General features: G+C 49.9%; 1 protein-coding gene across 1 annotated transcript in view; it reads right to left on the minus strand.

The window, feature by feature from the left end:
- Positions 1–17,752, minus strand: part of INPP5D (inositol polyphosphate-5-phosphatase D) — a 114,213-nt gene extending 96,461 nt beyond the window's left edge. The window contains exons 1-2 of the mRNA XM_036911754.2: positions 17,451–17,752; positions 4,257–4,320 (exon numbers count right to left, since the gene is read on the minus strand). Coding sequence (XP_036767649.2) covers positions 4,257–4,320; positions 17,451–17,584 — 198 coding nt within the window. The 5' untranslated portion in view covers positions 17,585–17,752. The remainder of the gene's footprint in view (positions 1–4,256; positions 4,321–17,450) is intronic.
- Between the last annotated feature and the right edge of the window lie 2,042 nt (positions 17,753–19,794).

Consider the following 19,794-nt stretch of genomic DNA (forward strand, 5'->3'; position numbering starts at 1 on the left):
TTTGGTTGCAAAGGCAATTGGGAGATGTTTTGAGGTATTCAGATGCTTGGAAAATAGATCTGTCCATGCTCTACAGCAGACAAAATGAAATAAAAAATTAAAATATAGTTGAAATTAAGTAAGTAAGTAAATAAATGAAAATGTAGGCTCTAGAATGTGGCTGTCATGGCATAAAGGGACTGCCTGGCCTCCGCGGACACTGGCTGGGCCCGCTGCCCTCAGCATAGCTGGGAGCCCTGCAGGGCGGCCCTGGCCCTGTGGGGCTGCTGTCGCCTGCACCCTTTCTGCTCCCTCTTGTTGTGCAATGTCAGGAAGTGTGTGTTAGAGCCACATCCTTCGCCTGGAGGCTCAGACGGAATCTTTACTTCACTTGGTGACCACTCAGAACAATAACAGCTGCCACCCTCTTCCTGAGCTTAAAAACAATGGCTCAACCGTTTACCCTCCCAGACACTTGTGACAGAAGGGCTTTTAGAAAGTTGTTTCTTTTCTCTCTTTAATAGCTACACTGCCCAGAGCTATGTGACAGCCACCATCAGGGACGGGGAACTGAGTCATGGGTCTCTCACCCAAACGGCTCCAGCCTCTGGCCTTTTCTTCTAATCAGGAAAGAATATGCAAAGAGTCTACCAGGCAGATAGTTTCAAATTCCCTCTTCACCTAAACTTGCAGTGAAACCCGTGTGCGCTCCTCTCTTGACTGAAACGGTCAATATCCCGGATACAGTCTCAACCCTGAGAAAAGACAGGAAGTTCACAGCAAATATAGGCGTGCCGGGGGCTCAGGTGGTTTTTATTTTCTGATTTGTGCTTGGTAGCCAGGGTCACAGGGCTGTAGGAAAGCAGCCGAAGAGCGCCACTGACTTTGACTGTGGCGCTGGGTTTGGGGCAGCTGTTCCGGGGACAGGTCTGAAGGCCGCCCACGAGCCCCGTGGCCTCCCCTCACTGCTGGCCCTGCCTCGGGCTCACCTCGACCTCCCAGAGAGGAGTCATTTCCACAGGCAGCAGAAGCCCAGCAGCTGGCCCTGGACTCGGCTGCTTGGAGGAGGGTCACTTCCCTTTCCAACAGGAAAGGGGTTTTCTTTACAAGAAACCCATTCTCTTGGTGCGGTAAACTCAGGCCTGAGGCGACATGGTCCTGCCTTCCTGTCCTTCTGGGGCACAGTCTGTCCTTCCCCAGGGGACCCAATGCCCAGCCGGGTTTGGACACACGTTCTGGGGTCAAAGAAAGAAGGTCCACATGCACAACAAAGAGGTCGAAGGAGGTCTCAGGTTACATCCTCCCCTGTCACCTCTGCCTTCTCAGCGGCCCGAGGAAGGCAGGGGGAGAGTGAAGTCCCCAAAGCCTCAGGACCACCCCTCGCCTGACCGGACTGGGCTGGGAAGGGCCGCAGTGCACAGGCAAGCCCGGAGGTCGCTCTGCACCAGAGGACGATGCAGTGGCTCTTTGGTTTTGTCAAAAAGACAGAAGCCCAATGAGAAGAGCTAAAGTAATTGAAACAGGAAAGTGGTGAAAGCCTTTGGTGCTTCGCCGGACAATGCTTCAGGCAGGACTCTTATTTTGGGCACTCCTGTTCTGGTGGCACTAGACAGACTCAGGTGTAAGAATGAGTTATTCAGAAACTGTGGCTAAGCTCAGAAAATAGCATGAGGTTCTGCTTCAGCATAAAAAGAGGAACTCCACTTAAAATAAGCAGCAATCAATAACTTCTGGGGCTCCATCGGCTCTCAGACTTGGCCCAACGGCGCTCAGGCATTCCTTTGCCTCTCACTAGATATCTGCTCTTATTTTTTTAGTAAACTGTGTTGTGTTTGTGCAGGAAGGCCTAGTCTTAGGGGTGGAAACCTCTTCAGGCCACCTAGACCCCTCATAACCTATACCCTGGATACCTGCTGTCAGCCACCAAGGAGGCCACAGGCCCAGTACCAGAGTGGGGTGCAAACATGTCCAGCAGTGGCATCGCTCTTCCAGGAAACCTGTCTGGCATCGCCCTGGCTGAGTGTGGGCCTCAGATAACCATGCAGTCCCCATCTCTGAGAGGTGGGTGGACACCTGTTCCCAGCTAGCTGATTCATACACAGACGTGGGACCCCTGAGTGGCCCATGCAGAGAAAGCCGTTGGTGGCTGCGCCAAGCAGAATCCCCCTAGGGACTGGTAACTGAGAAGTGAGCCTGCTGGTGGGAGACGAGCAGCTGCACAGAGCAGGGCTGAGCAGCGGCAGGCAGCACCAGGGAGCAGGGCCCAAAGCCCTTGTGCCCCTGGCCCCCAGCGGCTCCTCCCTGCCCCATGCATCTCCGCGTGGGCTGTCCACACTCGCATGAGTTAGTCAAGGGCTGTCTCTGCTCCTGTGACCCCCACAGCCCAATGAGGCCCCAGATTCTGAGGCTGCTGCAGTCCTGGCAGCAATTCACCCAAACACGTGATGTCACAGCAGCAAGGGCGTGAAGATGAGAGGTAATAGATGCCAGACGCGGTCGGTACACTTACAAGACGTGGGTACGAATGCTGTACAAGAAGCCACAAAGTCGTGTCTTTTCCAGCTTAAGGCCTAGTCATACTTAAAGTCTTCTTCACTTTGAAGGAATAAAGGAAACCACAAGGGGAAAAAAGATCAAAAGCGTCCCCCAACTTTTAACTTAAGAGAGTTTGGGCTCCTTTCAGCAAACCACCTGTCAAGGGTGCCAACCCAGCCGGGAGAGTTCACACAGTTCTAGACCTGCAGGAGCTTGTAGAGGGCACTGAGGCCCACCGCCTACCCCATGTGGGACCCCTCGGGCAGCCACGTCCCTGATGGGTGCGGAGCCCACATGAGGGACAGCTGTCCTGATGAGTAGCGGCTGCCAAGCGCTAGAAAGGATGCTCTCATACCAGGTGTGCCAACATTTGTTCCTGGTGATCAGTCCAAGACACGTGGTGCCCCACGCTAGCCAATAACATTCTAGGGGATGCCCTTGAGCCACCTGTGCAGACGCACGTGTGAGAAGGACAAAGAAGCCGGAAGTACTGCTCAGCCTGGCCTCCATCAGGTGGGGCAATTCTGCTTAGCCCAGACTCGCCTCTTGCATGGAAGCCCTGCAGCGGGCAGTGCCAGCCTCCCCAGAAGGCTGCTGCGGACCTCCCGGGGCACTTGGATTGTGTCCCTTGGTGTCTGTCTCTCTCTCGCCCAAGTGGCTCACGGAAGTGACTGTGCGACCACCATAAACAGCCTCTGCACGGACATTCTGCTCAGCATGGCTCCTCCTCTTGACACATTTCCAGTCACCTGTGCCCTGCCCTGGAGTCCAGCTCGGTTTATTTCTACATCCTAGTTCTGCACAAAATGCACGGTTCCCTTCACATTCTGGAACCGGCGACTGTGCCCCTCTCCCCTTCTGCTTCTACTTCCTTTTCATGAAACTTCACAGACCGTGTTGCTGCTCCTCCAGGACGTGATGCCCCAACCCTTGCCTGCCTGGGCTGACCTGCTCGGCACATGGGTGGACACCGTTTGCTGGAGCCTCTTACCACGGTCCCGAGGGCTAAGCGCGACCTGTCTGCCCTGCTGAGGATGCTGAGAAGGCACCCTTTTCGTTCTGACCACCTTCATGTTTTAGTGCAGCCAGATAAAGGTGGCTCCCCTGGCCTCCCCATCGCTCAGTCGTCATGCCTTGTGCCTTGTGGTCGCACAAGGCCTGTGGTGTTTGTCAAGCTCACTGTGTGCTGGATGGTCTTCCCATACTCAGATGAGGGCAGCTGATTTTTCTTTAACATTTAAGAGCACATTTGAACTTTACATGGTGCAATCAGATGCCATGAGCATCAGCCCTTGACAGAACAGGTCTCCACAAATTGAAAGGGACTGTTTTGTGCTAATCCACTGGGCAATCTTCTAGCCCCTCGGAAAATACCATGTGTTCTCCTGCATATTCCCCTCCCTCTCTCCCTCCTGGCCTACATACTTGCACCCATTTGAGCATATGGAAGAAAATCCTTGACAAGCCAGTCACCTACTATTCCTTTGTCTCTGTGTGTCCTTCTTCCCATCATTTCCCCTTCATCACATGAATGCAAAGAATGCCTGCTATGCCTGCTCCGTCAGGTCACAGAGCAGGGTCACAGCTGACCCACTATGCCAACCCCACCCAGGGACTTCTAGGAGAAGGACAGGCTCAGCTGGGCCCTTCTGTCTAGGCTGCTTAGGACTCTGTGCTCTCTGCCTCTTTTTCGTTTTTTGGCTCCAGTCAGGGTCAGACTCTGAGGTCTACAGAGGACCTACCTGGACAGTGAACTTCTCCTCTTCATTGGGCAGAATCCTGTAAGTGTAAACACAGTTCCGATACCTGAAATAGACCAAATACTTTATTAGAACCCATGCAGGAAAATTCATTTTTCTGATAACTAAAAAGATAAGAATTCTTGACATGGCTCAAGGATTCTGCGCATAAAGTCTCTGAACTCTGGAGCTGACCGTTCTGAGATGGAGATCAGCTCTGACACCCAGCAATCCCGGGCTGAGGCACTGGTTGCCCCCCTCCCACCCCTTCAGCACTAGAGGAGCTTCAGGAAAAGGCAGGTGGGGTCTCTGGGGCGTGATTTCCTTTGGTGCTTGACAGCTGTGTGGTCTGATCTGAAGAGGCCTGCGATCTCCACCTCCGAGTTGCCTGTTGGCAGAAAGAGCAGAGCCAAGGAGAAACAAGACTCCCATGGGGCCGAGCTGGGCGTGGACAAGCCGAGTGGGGGTCTGGCACAGTCACAGAGGGGCCTGCCTTCCCGGACTCCCCCAGTGCCCTGCGGCTTCCTCCCCTGGAGACTTTGTCCCATGAGTTCAAAGGACAGCCACCAGCCCTTCAGAGACCTGGGTTTCCCCTTGCAGCTGGTGAGCGAGCCTCAGGGTGGCTCCGAGGGAGGGGGTGCGAGCATCTGGATTCTCGTTCTAGCAGCTCTACCTTCTTGTGGCTCAGGGGTCCCCAATGTAAGGAGGAAAACGAGCAGTCACTTTTTACTTTCCTAAAACCTTTGAGAGGAAAGGGGAAATCATCAAGTCTAAGCACCTTAGGAGAGTGGCACACGGGTGGGTGGGCCAGATGGTGGGGAGCCTGGTGGCAGCAGACAGACGTGGGCGTCCCGGCGCTGTTGTTGAGCCTAGGGGTGTGTGGAGTTCGGGGGAGTGCTCTTTGGGCCTTATACTTTATTGAAACTTCGGGTCTGTTTTCTCACCCTCCATAATCTCCCCCCATTTCCTCCACTTGGGATTCTCATGAACCTTGAAAACTTGCCCAACCCTCCTGAACCCCAGTGTGCCAGGGACCCTGCTGCCCCTCATAGACCCTTCCATGTGCCCGGCGCTTCACTAAACATTGATATGTGGCATTCTTTAATTAGATTTTAAAATTACACACTAGTTAAAAAAATTTAAGACCACATAGAAAGATAAAAAATGAAAAGTAAATGTGTCCTTCTGCTCCTGTGAGTTCAGCTTTAGATTTACTACTCCTTTTTATAAATTGTTGCAGAACTTTTAAACATATACACAAACCTTTATATGCACATCTTTTAAAACATAAATAGTATCAGACTGTCCATATTCTGAAGTTTACTATTTTTGCAAAAAAAAAAAAAATCTTAGCGATCTTCCCAAGCCATGTTCCAGCATGTGCTTGCACAATTATTCACTCAATTAGACTGTGATACTAGACAAGTAGTTACTTTTAGCTTTTTACTATTATAAATAACGCTGCAGTGAACATCTCTGTGTGAACATCACCTACACAACTACATATTGGGTACACTTGTGAATCCATACTTTCAGTTTCCCCATCAGTAAAATGGGGACGATATAACACAACATCTACCTGTCACTGTATAGATTAAGTGAATTAATGTATGAGAAGCATTTAGAATAGTTACTGGAACACACTGAACACAACATGAGCTGACATTTATTTGTGATTGTGGGTAACTCACTGCAAGGACAGTGGCTGGACTCAAGGACATGGGTATGTCATATCTGGATAGAGACTCACAATTGCCTTCCAATGAGATTGTGTCACTCTTTGTTCCTACTCACCGGATATGAAAGTGTCTATTTCCCCACACCCCGCCAACCAGCTGTTATCAGACATTTTAATCTTTGCAAATCTGAGACGTGAAAGAAAAATGATAGCTTGCTTGAATTTGCCTTTCTTGATGAGAGAGATTGAACATGTTCTAATGTGTTTCACTATTTGTATTTCTTTTCCTGTGAATTCCTTTTCAGGTCTTCAGCTCACATTTTTTAAAAACATCTCTTGCTAATTTATTTGGAAGACTTTGATATATGTTGCAATATATTTTAGAATTATTTATTGTTAACAGTGTTGATCTTTTTTAAAGCTGTGTAGAAGTTTTACAATTTCATGTGGTCAGTTTTACTATCTGTGACTTGGTCAATGGATATTTAAGGAAAGTTCTGGAGAATGTATGGGTAGTTCACTGTCATGCATCTCTTCATTTCTCACAGGCAAGTTTCCTTTTCCCTCTTGGAAGCCCTCACCTTAATTCCCACCTTCAGCCCCCTGGCCTGTCTCCGGAGCCTGAACTGCGGCCACCACCGGCTTCTATCTGAGGTGGTAGGTGACTCCGGTTCGGCGCCACCTCTCCTCCAGAGAGGTCCTGGGACACGGAGGCCACCTCGCGACCCCGGCCCACCTCCCCCACACCTCGCCCTCCAGCTTCCGCCCCCTGGGAGAGCCTGCGGGTCCAATGCCAGGGGAGAGCTCAACCCCGCTGTACTCTGATCTGCCCCTGCTTCTTCTGTGACACTTCCTTCTGCAGATATGCAAATGAGACCAGCGCTGAACAGTCCTTGTTTGCTGCAGGGCAGCTAATGTGGAAGAGGTTGAACAGACCCAAAACATCAGCTTGTAAACAGAAAGAAAGGACAGAATCACAAGGAGAGGGACAGCTGCACACGGCAGGAAGGCTCTTTAGTTAATCAGGTGTGGCAGACAAGCCTTACAGCTCTTTCAAAGAGGTTTTAGAAACACCAAGAGAAAGAGACAGCTCTGTATTACTCAGCCTGATCAGAATGCAAAAGCTGATACACTAGGATGAGAGGCCACTTTCCCCTTGGACAGTAATGTCTCAGCATCTCCAGTGCACGGGGTCGAGAGGCTGTCCCTGGGGCTGAATCAGTTTAGATCTTCAAGGGACTACGTAGAGTATCACCACCACCACAGCCCTGCCACACACAGCCAACAGGAGAGCAGGTGTTTCAAACTGCATGCCATGGGGTGTCTGTGCTCTGCAGGGCTGTGAGGTGGGCACTCTTCGGCTCCCCCACCCACCAGCAGCTGCCCTTCACTGGTCCTACCTGCATGTACATGTATGTACATGCACATATGCAGACACAGATACGTAGCATACACATACACATGCCCCCCCCACCATACACATACCCACACAAAAGCTTACAGGTGAAATGCTTAATGTGAAAATTCCACAGTTACATCATCTTTGATGACTACTGCACGAAAACATACCGCAGACACACTCATTGCTGTCTGGGGACAGTGGGTCCCGTCCAGCCCTGTCCCTGCTCTTGTGGTGATTTAGTGACAGTTTGATGTGCTGACACTGGTCCTCAGCTGCTACTCTCTCCAGTCACTGGGTTGCATGTCAGGGCGATCGTATTAGGAATATTCCCACTGGAGACCCAGGCTGGGACAGCACTGAGCCGACACAGCATGGGAGATTGCTTCGTTTTCAAATGAACTGGGACTTAGGACAAATTCTCCAAGCAACTCCCAACCACTGCTGGGTGACAAGGGCCTACACTGTTCCTAGCAGGAACAGGCTTCCCCTGGGAAAGGCATTTCTAGATCAACCCCAATTAGGCTTGCAAGTTTTATCTGAATGCAAGAGAACAAGCAAATGGAAGTAGGAAGAAACATCTTGGCATTTTGTTTGTTCTCCCAGATAAATATTACTCTTTCTGTGTGACTCTTCCCAGCCAGAAAACACTGCCAAGCACGTGCAGAAACTTTCTTTAACATGTTAAGCCCCAGGGAGATGGAGAAATCAAACTCTACAATTCAGAACCTCGTTAGTATCTGTCTTGCTCTGCCAATTGGCTTAGCATACTCTATAATTGTTTTTAAATCCTTTTGTAACTCTTGCTATATATCAGTTCTCATTTCTAATGTCGTTTGTATGTTTTCTGTTTTATCCTTCAGTGTTGCGCACGTCTGGGCAAAATGGGGAGGGAGAACAAGGCTTGGAAACTGCATCCAAAAAAGCCCCTCGGACCAATGTAGAAGTAACCAGAGAAAATGTGTCAGCCCCAGGACCAAGGGTGTTCACCACTCACCACTCAAACCTCAAGGAATCCCAGCCAAAGAGAGTAAGACAATGGATGAATTAAGAGAGGCTATTAGTTCAGAAGAGAGAAAGTAGGAGGACGTGGCCCAGGTGGCCAGTGGGAGGTGGAGCTGACCCAGCCAGAGCCCTGCTGGGGGCCTGCTGAGCCCCTGGCCTAGAGGGCCAGAGGGCCTTCTCTTGTATGAGACCCCTGGGAGGAAGCCCACTCTCCACGCACCACTCTCTCATCCCTCACCCCCATCAGCTGGGTCTTGGGGTGGGGGGCTCCCACACCTATCCCTGACAGTCCTTTTTCATTTAAGAAGATAATTTGGGCAGAAACCCATTTTGATCTCTAAAAGAATCTGATCCATTTTTTTCCCAATAGTTCCTTGTTGGAAAAGAAAAATCACCAGACCTACGAAAATATATCACCACTTAAAAGAAGAGGCACCATTTTTATTGAAGTTGTCACCTCCGTGTTACATAGAATCACTTAAAAAGGAAAAAAGACAATCTGGAGGAGAAGATTGATCTGTGAGCTCAGGAGGAGCTGAGAGACCGTTGCACCTCTGAAACTGGGAAAATCTTGTGAAAACTGAACAACGCCAGGCAGGGAAAACTGTTCAGAAGGGAAAGACCTGGAGCTCGGGAGTCAGCATCAAACACCACGAGACAGTCAATAAATAGCAGCTGATGTTCTGAAGGACATTAGGAGGAAGAAGACAAACTCAAGAAAGTCAGAACAGAAGGAAAAAACAGATTTTAAACGAGAGGGAAGATGAGAAATACAGAAGACAGATCTCTGTTCTCAGACACATATATAATAGGCATTCCTGAGCACAGATAATTTTTTAATATAAAAATAAAAAGCAGAGCAGTTCAATAAATCTAAAAGCATATGATTTAAAAAGCACAAAAGTAAATGGACAACTTTCTGACAAATAGAATAAAGGAAAGAGAAAAGTACAGGTGTGCTGGCCATCCTCCTCTGCCCTTCCCACCCACCCCTGCCAACCAGACCCGCTCTGTTCTCCTCCCCCTGCCCTGTGTCCAGGAGGCTGACCTGTGCGGACTGCTTCCCCCAGGCCTGGCCAATGGGAGGCACAGGCAGAGGGAGGGGAAGGTGGGTTGGTGGTGTTGGGTCCCCTGGCTCGCACCCTGCCTGCTGCAGGGTTCCTCGACTGAAAGTTACAGCTCAGGTCCGGGGACCCAGCGACACAGCCGGCCCCTGCCTCCTCACGTCAGGAGCGGGAATGACTCCTTATGGCTGCCAGCTTCAGGCTGTTTTGCCAGCCCTACTCCTATCACCCCTTTGAATTCTGCCATCTATTTCTGGCTAGGATCCTGGCTAGCACAGCAAGTAAACAAAACCAGAAGTAAGAAAAAGAAGATAGCAACAGCAATAAAAGAAAAACCTTAAAATTATAGAAAACTAATTGTATGCCAGAAAATTTGATACTCTCAACAAATCGACTATTTCTGAAAAATATATGTAACTTATCAAAAGTGACGTGGCAGGAGTGAGAAAACAAGAATACATCAAAAAGAAATTGAAGTAAATATTAAATAATTATCTCTACAAGCAGCTCTATGGAAAAGCACCTTTGCCAAAAATTTTTTAATGTTAGAAAAAATCAGATAGTAATGATGTTACATAAATGTTTCCATATTTTATAAAACTTACATGACTCTTAAACCATCACATGAACAAAATCATACAAGTCAGTCTTACTTCTGAACATTTATGCAAAAATCCTAAATAAAATTCAGAGTACACTGAAATGTTATTATAATCAAGAATAGTTCATTTCAGTGATGCAAAAATGGTTGCTACTAGGAAATTCATAAAAATAAGTTATGACACCAGTAAATAAAATAAGGGAAACAACATAATCATTTCAACAGATACTAAAAAGGCATTTGATAGAATTCAATACTCAGCCCTTCAAACTCTATAAAACTAGGAAAAGACCACTCCTTCTTTGACATGATAAAGAGCAACAACTAACTTTCATCAAGTGCCTGGTGTGCCAGATACTGTATTAAGTTCTTCCCTGGTGGTATCATGTTTGATTCTTACAGAAAGTCTCCCTGAGGTAGGCATTTTCTCTTCTCAATATCCTCCACTGTAATATTTTAGAAATACCGGCCAATGTAATAAGTTATGAAATCTGAACAAGAGTTATAAGAATTCAGAAAGTAGACCACAAAATGATCATAATTTGCATAGGATATGAATGTTCTATCAAGAAAACCCAAGAGAAGCAAATGAAAAGCAATTTGAAACAATAAAGTGACAGAATAAAAGGTGAATTTATAAAATCTGTAACTTCCCTGTGTGTTATCAGTTACCACAAAAGGGTAACTGTAGGAGACAAGTGTTATTCACAACAGTAACAAAATTATAATCAGGAGTAATCATAACAAGAAACATACAGGATCTATATGAAGAAAATCACAAAAATTAAAATACCAGAGTAAGCTATATTTATTATTAAGCCTGAGTAATATTAAATGTCCATTTTCACAAGTTATTTTTCAAATTTCATGCACTATTAATCAAAGCCCCAGTACTATTTTTTGCAACTTGACAAAATTATTATCTGGTTCACCTGGAAGAATACTTGAATAGACATGAAAATCCTAAAATAAAATGGTTCATAAAGTTGTGGTAATGCATTTGATATGATATTAGTGTAAGAAAAGCAGACAGACATGGAATAGCATAAACAGAGAGCTATGTAAGATGTAATATCTGGTAAAAGAGGGATCACAAAGGGAAAAGGAATAAATTATTCAGTAGGAAGTTTCGAGCAAAATGCTTGAAAAAAATACACCTAAGTCTTTGTCTCATACCATTCATTAAATTAATTCCAGAGAGATTAAAGTGTTCAGTGTAAAAAAGAAAAGACCCAAACAAAAAATCTACAAACTTCCCATCTGTTTTTGCCAAATATGGCACTAACCACATGATATACACTTTCATTCAATCCACGCAACAACACTACTATATAGGTATTCTTAGCCCCAGCTTTCAGATGAGAAAACCAAGGACCTGTGGGATTAGATAACCTGCTAGAAGCTGGACAGGCAGAGTGATCCTAAGCCCAAGTCTATTAAGCCCCAAAGGCCCTGCCCTAACCATCCTACCTCCCACAGAAAGAAACAGAATCGAATTTCAGTGCACAGAGGGACAGACTCTCTAAATTGAAAAGGAAAGGGGGAAAGAAAATCACAAAAGAAAAAGATTGATAGCCTTTATGAAAATTTACCATCTCTGAATATTGGAAAAAATCTTAAAGTCTGAAGGCAAAGCACAGTGAAAATACTTGCAACAAATGTGACATAAGGAATTCACCAAACAGCGGAAAAGCTTTGGCTTTGAAGACAAATGGCAAAGAGAATTGAACAGAGCTTTCACAAAAGGGGAATCATGCAGGTCGACACTCCTGTTGGGCAAACTTACCATGAAGTGCAAACCAAAGTGAAAAGAAACTGACCCCTTTCACCTTGCAACTTAATAATATTTTTTAAGTGCAAATATTCTGAATAGGGAGGCTGGAAGGAGATGGGCACTCTCTTGTACCGTTTACTGCAGCTCAAATGGAGCAAAACTTCTGGAAAGCAGTTTGTCATTCTGTATCAAGAGCCTTCAAAACATTCCTACCCTTTGATCCAGTAGTTCCACCCCTGGAAACCTATAACTAGAAATGCCACATTTCTGCCCAAAGACCTTCATCGCCATCATATTTCTAACAGCAAAATACTGTTGGTACCTTAAATGTCTGATATTAGAAAAGTCATCTCATAACTTAAGGCACACTATGTAATAAAACTTTGTGCATACATAAGACGTGATATTTAGGAGAACAATTTTTATCACGGGGAAATGCTAGAAAACAGACTAAAATTATATATTATAGGTGCATATATATTATAGAGATTTTATATATATATGGAGAGAAAGAGGGATAGAAAATGAGAAGATATACCAACAAATTAACAGCATTTACGTTACTCTCAGTGTAAGAGTGACTATTTTTCTTCTTCATACTTTGTACTCTCTATACGTTGTACCTAATGCAATTTTTTAAAGTTGCTTGGAAGAACACTGCACTGTTTATCAGAAGATCTATTTCCACACTGCCACCAATGTCTGTGGTGGCCTCCTTCTCTGGAGGGCAGGTTCCCCGTTGGCAAGTGAGGGGCTGGACCAGCTGACATTCTGGGGTCCAGCCCCAGCTGGTGGCACTTATAATAAATAGTTGAACCCAAACTGTCATGGTGCTTATTAATATACTGCTTTTCTAACTAATGGGACAAAGTGAGTGTGAAATGAACAGGGCGAGAGAAAGGATCTGGCGTCTCAGACCATGGGGCTTAATCTTCCCCCTCCAGCGGGCAGGGCCCTGATATGCTTAGAGGCACTGACGTCCCCCTCCTGACAAGCTCCCTCAAGCTGGGGACTTAGTCCTCTCCGGATCTCCCTCCTGAACTGCAGTTAGTGAATCACTCCTAAGATGGCCTCTACCCTCATTCACTGGTTCTTCCTGGCATCTGCCTGGTCCCCTCTCTCCCTCAGGCTTACAGGCGCTCAACCCTGTCCCCAGCAGCCACCAGCCACTCATGGGCCATTCAAGCCCTCTTCCTGCCTTATCTCTTTGAGTACTTCCTCTGAAGAGGCCCCACATGGCAGCTCACTGTCTCCCTGAGGCTCCTGAGGGCCTCCAGGAAGTTCCAGAAGTGACCCGCTCTCCTCCTTCCCTCTGCTCTGTAATTTTTTTCACAGATGGGCCCTATACCCTTCTGCCTCCAAAATGTCACTAGGCATTTTATAGCTTATAAAAATTCATGGCCAGCATTCAGCGAGTGCTTATTACCATGTGCTGCCTGGGGTGATACATGTTTCCCACGTTCTCCCATTTCACCCTCTCAGTAATCTACTGATAATGAAAGAAAAACAAATAACCTAACTTGTAAATAGACAAAGGATCTGAATAGACATTTCTCCAAAGTAGATAAACAAATGACCAATAAGCTCATGAAAAGATGCTCAGGATCATTGATCATCAGGGAAATGCAAAGCAAAGTCACAGTAAGATGCCAAACACACACACTAGGATGGCTGTAATCACAAACAGAACAACAAGGGTTGGCGAGGACATGGAAAAATGAGAGCCCTCACACACTGCTCATGGGAGTGTAGAATGGTTGCAGCTGCTACAAGTTGTACATTACATTGTAACACACAGGATTACCATATGACCCAGCAGTTCCACCCAAGACAATTGAAAACAAATATTCACACAAAAGCTTGTACATAAGATTCATAGTAGCATCACTCATAATAGCCAAAAAGTAGAAACAACCCAAACGTCCATCAACTAATGACCGGATAAACACACTGTGGTATATCCATACAATGGGCTATTATTCTGTCATGAAAAAGATTGTTTCAATGTTACAACATGGATGAACCTTGAAATCACTATTCTAGGTGAAAAAGCCAGACACAAAAGGCTGCATATTATATGAGCCCATTGATAGAAAATAACCAGAAAAAGCACATGGTTAGAGACAGAAAGTAGACTAGCGGTCACCAAGAGTTGGGGGGAGAGGGGATAGGCTACAGGGTTTCTTTCTGGGATAATGAAAACCTTCTGCAATTAGATAGTAGTGATGGTTGTACAACATTATGAATGTACTAAACACCACTGAACTGTACACTGTACAAAAGCAGATTTTATGGGATGTGCATTATACCTCAGTAAAAACAACAACAACAACAAATAGGCATTGCATCATGAGGATGCAAGGTGGGCACAAGGTTAACATCTTGCAAATGCTAGGACTCACATCAGATCTAGCCGGACACAGAATGCTTGCCCCTAAGGGCTGTGTCCTACGGCATAACTTCGGCAGGGAAGAGCAGACCTCCTCGTATTCCATCACTGGGGCAGGGAGGAAGGCCTGGCTAGGAGCACCACCACCATCTCATCGCTAAGCTTGGGTTCACGCTCCAGGGCATGAGACCATTCAGTGAAGTGTTGTGCACAGATGTCTGTGCACAGATGAATTTAACCTGCCAGGTAGTGGCAGCCTCTTGGCATCTTCCCTCCAAGATGGGCCTGGCGTCTCCACAAGTTGCCCCTGAGATATCCCTGGAGCAGGGCTGCCTCTGCTGGTGGGTTTGAGAGGGGCCGGGTGAGAGTGACACAGGCCCTGCTGGGGAGAGCCCGCTACCCCTCGTGTTCTCAAGCTGTAGAGCTGGACTCAGACCATGTGGTCAGCTGCTCGGGGTCTCCCTCTAGCTCTCTGGGCCCTGAGATGGGCCTCCAGGGCCCCTCTCACGCGGGCTTCCTGAGTCGCTGAGATCTGTGCTTTCCCACCCAGAGGCAGGTGGCAGGGCTCACTTCTCAGGAGGAATGGGCACTCCTCAGGCCACGGGGGCCCTGAGCCTGCCTTGTCCTTTGCCGTCTCCCTCACTCTCTGCCCTAGTTCTCTTTCAATCATCAAATCATGTGCTCCGGCCCAGCTCACTTTAGAGCAGGGTCGCCAGAGGGCCCTAGCCCCCCAGCGGCACCCCTCGGCCCCCTGCACTGTCAGCTGACCTCCAAAGAGCTGCAGAGGAGTGAAGCGCAGGGGCCCTTCACTCCATCCGGGCTCCCGGCACCAGGCTGTGGTCCCGGCTGGCGTGGGACAAGTTTTTCACCAGTCCCCAGGGAATGGAGAAAAACTAAGGATGGTGGAGTTTGTTTTCCAGGAAGTTAAATCTATTTCATTTAAAGGACTGGCTTTTTTTTTTTTTTTAAAGAATATATTCTTATTACCTTTTTGGTGTTAAAGGGTGCTTTCTTTCATGAAATCTATTTCATGTTGGAAGGTGGCAGTGAGTTCTCATTCATTTAGTTTATCATTTTATAATCTCCTTAACTGGCAAAATTAAGGGTGGTAGCAGGATGAGTGCTCCCAGGTGTTTGGAGGACTCGGTGGTCTGTGGGACCCCACAGCCTACAGTGGCTCCTGGCCCTGCAGGGAGTGTGGCTTCCAGGCAGAGCAGAGGGGAAGGGGAGTCTTGTAGGGGGCGGGGGCCTGGCTGAGGGGCGGGGCTCCTGGGCAGGCTCCCAGCCTAGGTGTCTGGACCTAAAAGGGCCTTAGGGATGGGCACTTGATGAGGAGTCCAGGCCCAGGCTAAGAGGGTGGTGGACATCCGTGGGCCCCATGGGCACCCTCCCTAAGGTGCGTGCCCCGCATTTCACAGCAGCTCTGAGAGTAACTCAGTGCAGACGAGGAGAGGGGAGCAGAGGGAACATGGGGGAACAAATCTGGGAAACCAGGCCAGGATCCCAGTTTGCCACCACTAGCAGGTGGACAAAGGCCTCAACCTCTCTGAATTCTGTCCACTCCCCTGCAAAGTTAGGGGCCCTCGGGCTAGAAGTCCAGGGCCTCTAGTCCCAGCTCTGGCTCTGGCTTGCCATTATGCTGCCAGTTTGGAGTCAGAGAGACCCACGTTCTGTGCCTATAACCTGGGCATAAGCATGCACCCTGGTCAAAGGGCTGCTGTGAAGGTTAGCCAGCTGGAGCCCTGGACGCGCTAAGCAGGAGGCTTGGCCCACAGCCAACACCTGACAGAATCAGCCTTCCCAAAGGTCCCACTGTGGCAGGAGAGAAATCCTCGTGGGCTGAGTGGGCTTGGATGGGGGTGGCCGCCCCACCATTTCTAACATTCCATTGGCAGGTCTCTTCCTCTGCAGGGAAGTCCTGGGTCCCTTCCCTTGAGCAGGAGAATCAGGGGTGGAGGAAACCACCTGGGGAGGTGGAGCCTCTGACGCAGTCAGAGGTCAGGCTGGTAGACCAGCTGTGGGCCTGGGCTAGTTTCTAAATGCTCTCAGCTGGCTCTTGTAAACCCCCTGGGCCTCTGCCCACACCCAGCTGGATGGGGAGCAGTGAGGTGGCAGGAGTCCGGTTGTGTGGGTGCAACGTCTCGGGGAGATGGCTTTGGCTTAAACTGTCTGAGCCTCAGTGTCCTCATCAGCAAAGTGGGGTGATAACAGAACCTGCATTTCAGGTTGCCAAGAGGATGAAAAGGGGTAATGTGCTGACAAATGTTTAGAATCAATGCTCAAAACAGGTCTGTGCCCAGTGCGCCACTTCCTCTCCTGCCTGGAGATGGGCAGGGCCCTGCCTAGGCTTTCTACAAGCCCAGGGACCCTACCTGAGAGGTGCAGGAGGATTCACCCTCCCCCCATTGCACCCTGGCTCTGCCCGAGGCCTGGGTGGGGGTGGCTAGACCATAGGGCTGCAGGGGTGCAGGCTTCCTTCAGACATGGGTCAAGAAGCGTGTTTTAAAAAGGGACTGTCAACAACTGGCTGTTTCCTTGGCAGTCAGGATAACTCGTACACTCTAACATCCCACAGCTGGGGAGTGGGGGGAATTGATGGTGGCAGAGGCCCAAGTGGGTGGGGACACAGCCTAACGCGGAGGCGGGGAGACAAGAGGTTCTCACTGTCGGTGACGGTGACTTCCTCTGCTCTCAAGGCCGGAATGCGACTTCTGGGCAAACTGGGTGCCTTTCTTGAGTGAACCCAACCCTATCCTTGGCTCCCCAAACAACGGCTTCCTACAGGGGCCAGCAGCCTGGGCATGGGAGGGTTCCCTCTTGCCACATCTACTCTGCCAGGAGGGCTTCCAAACTGGGCATCTTTGACCCACACGTGAGCTGACTGAGCCGCTTTCCAACACACCCACCACCATGGAGCCCTGTGCTGCCCCCTGCCTCTAAGGCCCAGATGCCCTCCCCCTGGCCCCTTGAGCCCTGAGGAAGCCCCTGGCACCAGGCTCAAAGGTTGGGTCTGTGACCAGGCCCCAGGGGTGCTGTGGAGAGCTCTAGCGCCACAAAACCTGACCTCCAGCGCCAAGCAAGTCCACAGTGGGCCTCAGCTGGCCCTACCAAGAAGCGTGGGCAGTGTGCAAGTCAGGCCACTGCATCTGCCGGCATAAAGCAACCTGTCCAAGGCCAGGCCCCTGGCGAAGCCCCAAGCTGGCCCCCCCTCTTCTGAGCGGCACCTCCATCATCAGGAGACACCAGGCCAGGGCAGAGGGGCGCAGGGTGGGGAGCCTCGTACTTACAGCACACAGAGCGCATAGGCCCGGGAGATGGACTCGCTGGCGCGCACGAGGAAGCTCCCATCCTTGCCCGTCCTGGAGAGCAGCTCCTCCGCCTTGGAGCGGGTGATGTTGCCGTGGTTCCAGCAGGGGACCATGGCGGGCGCACGCCTCCCGGGCCGGGGCTGGCAGCCACCCTGGGATGGACACGCCACGGAGGGGAGCTGAGGCCCCCGCGCTGCAACCGCTCACCGCCTGTTCCCTCTGGGTTGCCCGGGCTGCTGCCACCAGCTCACTGACCGACTTCCTGTTTCGGGCGCTCAGCGAGGAAAGGAAACCAGCAGCAGAGAACTTCCTCATCACAGAGGCCGAGCAGAGCTGGGAGCAGCGCCCTCCACCTTCCCACCCCGCCCACCCACGGCCAGCTGCCCCCTCCCCTGGCCCAGGTCCTCTGGGAGAACCGGCTCCTGCTGTGTCAGGAGGTTCACGGCTGGTTCTGAAGAAGTGTGGCTCAGCAGGGTGCACAGGCCAACGCAGCGGCTGTTCTGAGGCCTGTCCCAGTGCTCGTGTGGGATGGCCACACCCTGGACAGGTCCCTCAGCCTTCTGCCAACCTCAGGGCTTCTCAGCTGGGACTGAGGTGTGTTCCCAGGGCCATGCAAAGCTGAGGGGGGCACAGTCCAGTCCTCTCCCCCTATCGGTGACTCAGCGCCATCTAGATACCACACAGCCCTGGGTGCTGGGAGGACCTTGGGTGACAGCACCTGAGGGCTCCCAGGGCCCAGGTGACAGCTCTGTGACCTCTACACTCATCCCCAGGGGCCACCTGTTCTCCATGGCAGCATTGTTTGGACCCTACAGCCCTGCTCAGTGACCCCCAAAGGGAGTGTGGAGAACTCAGGACGTGGGCCATTCACAGGGCAAATGCAGGCTGGGCTTTCACCTCTGGGTCTTTCCAGGACACCCTGGAAAGCCACACTCCACAGGAAAGCTGACCACCTGGCCAAGGGTGACACTGCTACCCGTGTCCTAATCTCAGTGGGGTCGGTGGGGCCGTGACTCCTCCAAGGCCTGGCGTGGCTGCACCTGCCCACAGCTCCAAGGGAGTTGCCTCTGCAGGAAGCACCATCCAGCACCAGCAGATTCTGAAAGTGGATGCTTTCAAAGTGGACACCCACTCCTTGGACCCCAGGCTGGGTGCCCTCGGTCATCGGGTCAGGCCCACCATGGGGGCAAGTGCGGACCATGGCACAGGGAAGCCCCCAATCCCACACTCAGGCCTCAGCCCCCAGGACATGACAAAAGAACCCCACGCAGAGGCCCGAAGCCAGGTAAGCCTCCATTCAAACCTGGCTCCTCTGCCTTCAAGCTGCAGGAGCTGCTCACTTTTCTTCCCTCTCAGCCTCAGTTTCTTCTTCTCTACCTTGAGGAACGTAGCCCCTAAAGGAGCTCGTGTGTGCCAGAGAGCCTCCACCGCCAGCACGGCAGCCGCACGCGCAGCAGGTGATTCTGGGTGAGCAAAGTGCTCTCATTCGGGTGGACTGACCAGTCCTGATTCAGTGGCTCAGAACCTGGCAAGAATGGCCCACCCAGCTTCAGGCCCTCTCTGGGCTCCGGGTGAAGCTCCTTTTGGAAACTGGAGACTAAGGACCACCCCTGTCCCCACCCCCGCCTCCCAAAGCCCGTTCTTCCCCCCACTGCTTGAGCTTCCTCTCCCTGACCACGCCCCACCCTCGGCTCCTCCCACTGGACCCGGTTACCAAACTCCCAAACCTTCAGCAAGCACACAATGAGCCCAGCCATCTGGGCAGGCCCTGAGCTGGGCGTGGGGACCGTGGGGACAGAGCTGGCCTCCACACTCGCGTTCCTGAAGCCAGCTCGGGCTGTGGATGCTGACTGTCCAGCAGCCCCTGGTAGAGGCCTCTGTCACCCACTGATTCATTCTGGGCAGTAGGGGAGTGAAAGTTTTACTCACCAAGTCACCAAAAACAAAGGGAATGTGATATTTTTAGATGAGATGAGCATTTAAATTAGTAGACTCTGAACAAAGCAGATCACTGTCTGTACTGTGGGTGGGCCTCACCAAATCAGCTGAAGGTCTTAATAGAAAAAGATTGGTTCCCCAAAGAACAGGGATTTCTGTCATCAGGCTGCCTTCAGACTCGACCTGCAGCATCAGCTCTGCCCTGTGTCTGCAGCCTGCCACCTCCCTGCAGATTTTGGACTTACCAGTCTCCACAATCATGTGAGCCAATTCCACACACACACACACACACACACATCTATTGGCTTATCCACTATTTCTCTGGAGAACTCTGCCTAACACAAAAGGAAATGTTTGACGGTGAAGTTCTGAAGCAGTTTACTGG

The sequence above is a fragment of the Manis pentadactyla genome, chromosome 6 (assembly GCF_030020395.1).
Source record: "Manis pentadactyla isolate mManPen7 chromosome 6, mManPen7.hap1, whole genome shotgun sequence".
Lineage (NCBI taxonomy): Eukaryota > Metazoa > Chordata > Mammalia > Pholidota > Manidae > Manis > Manis pentadactyla.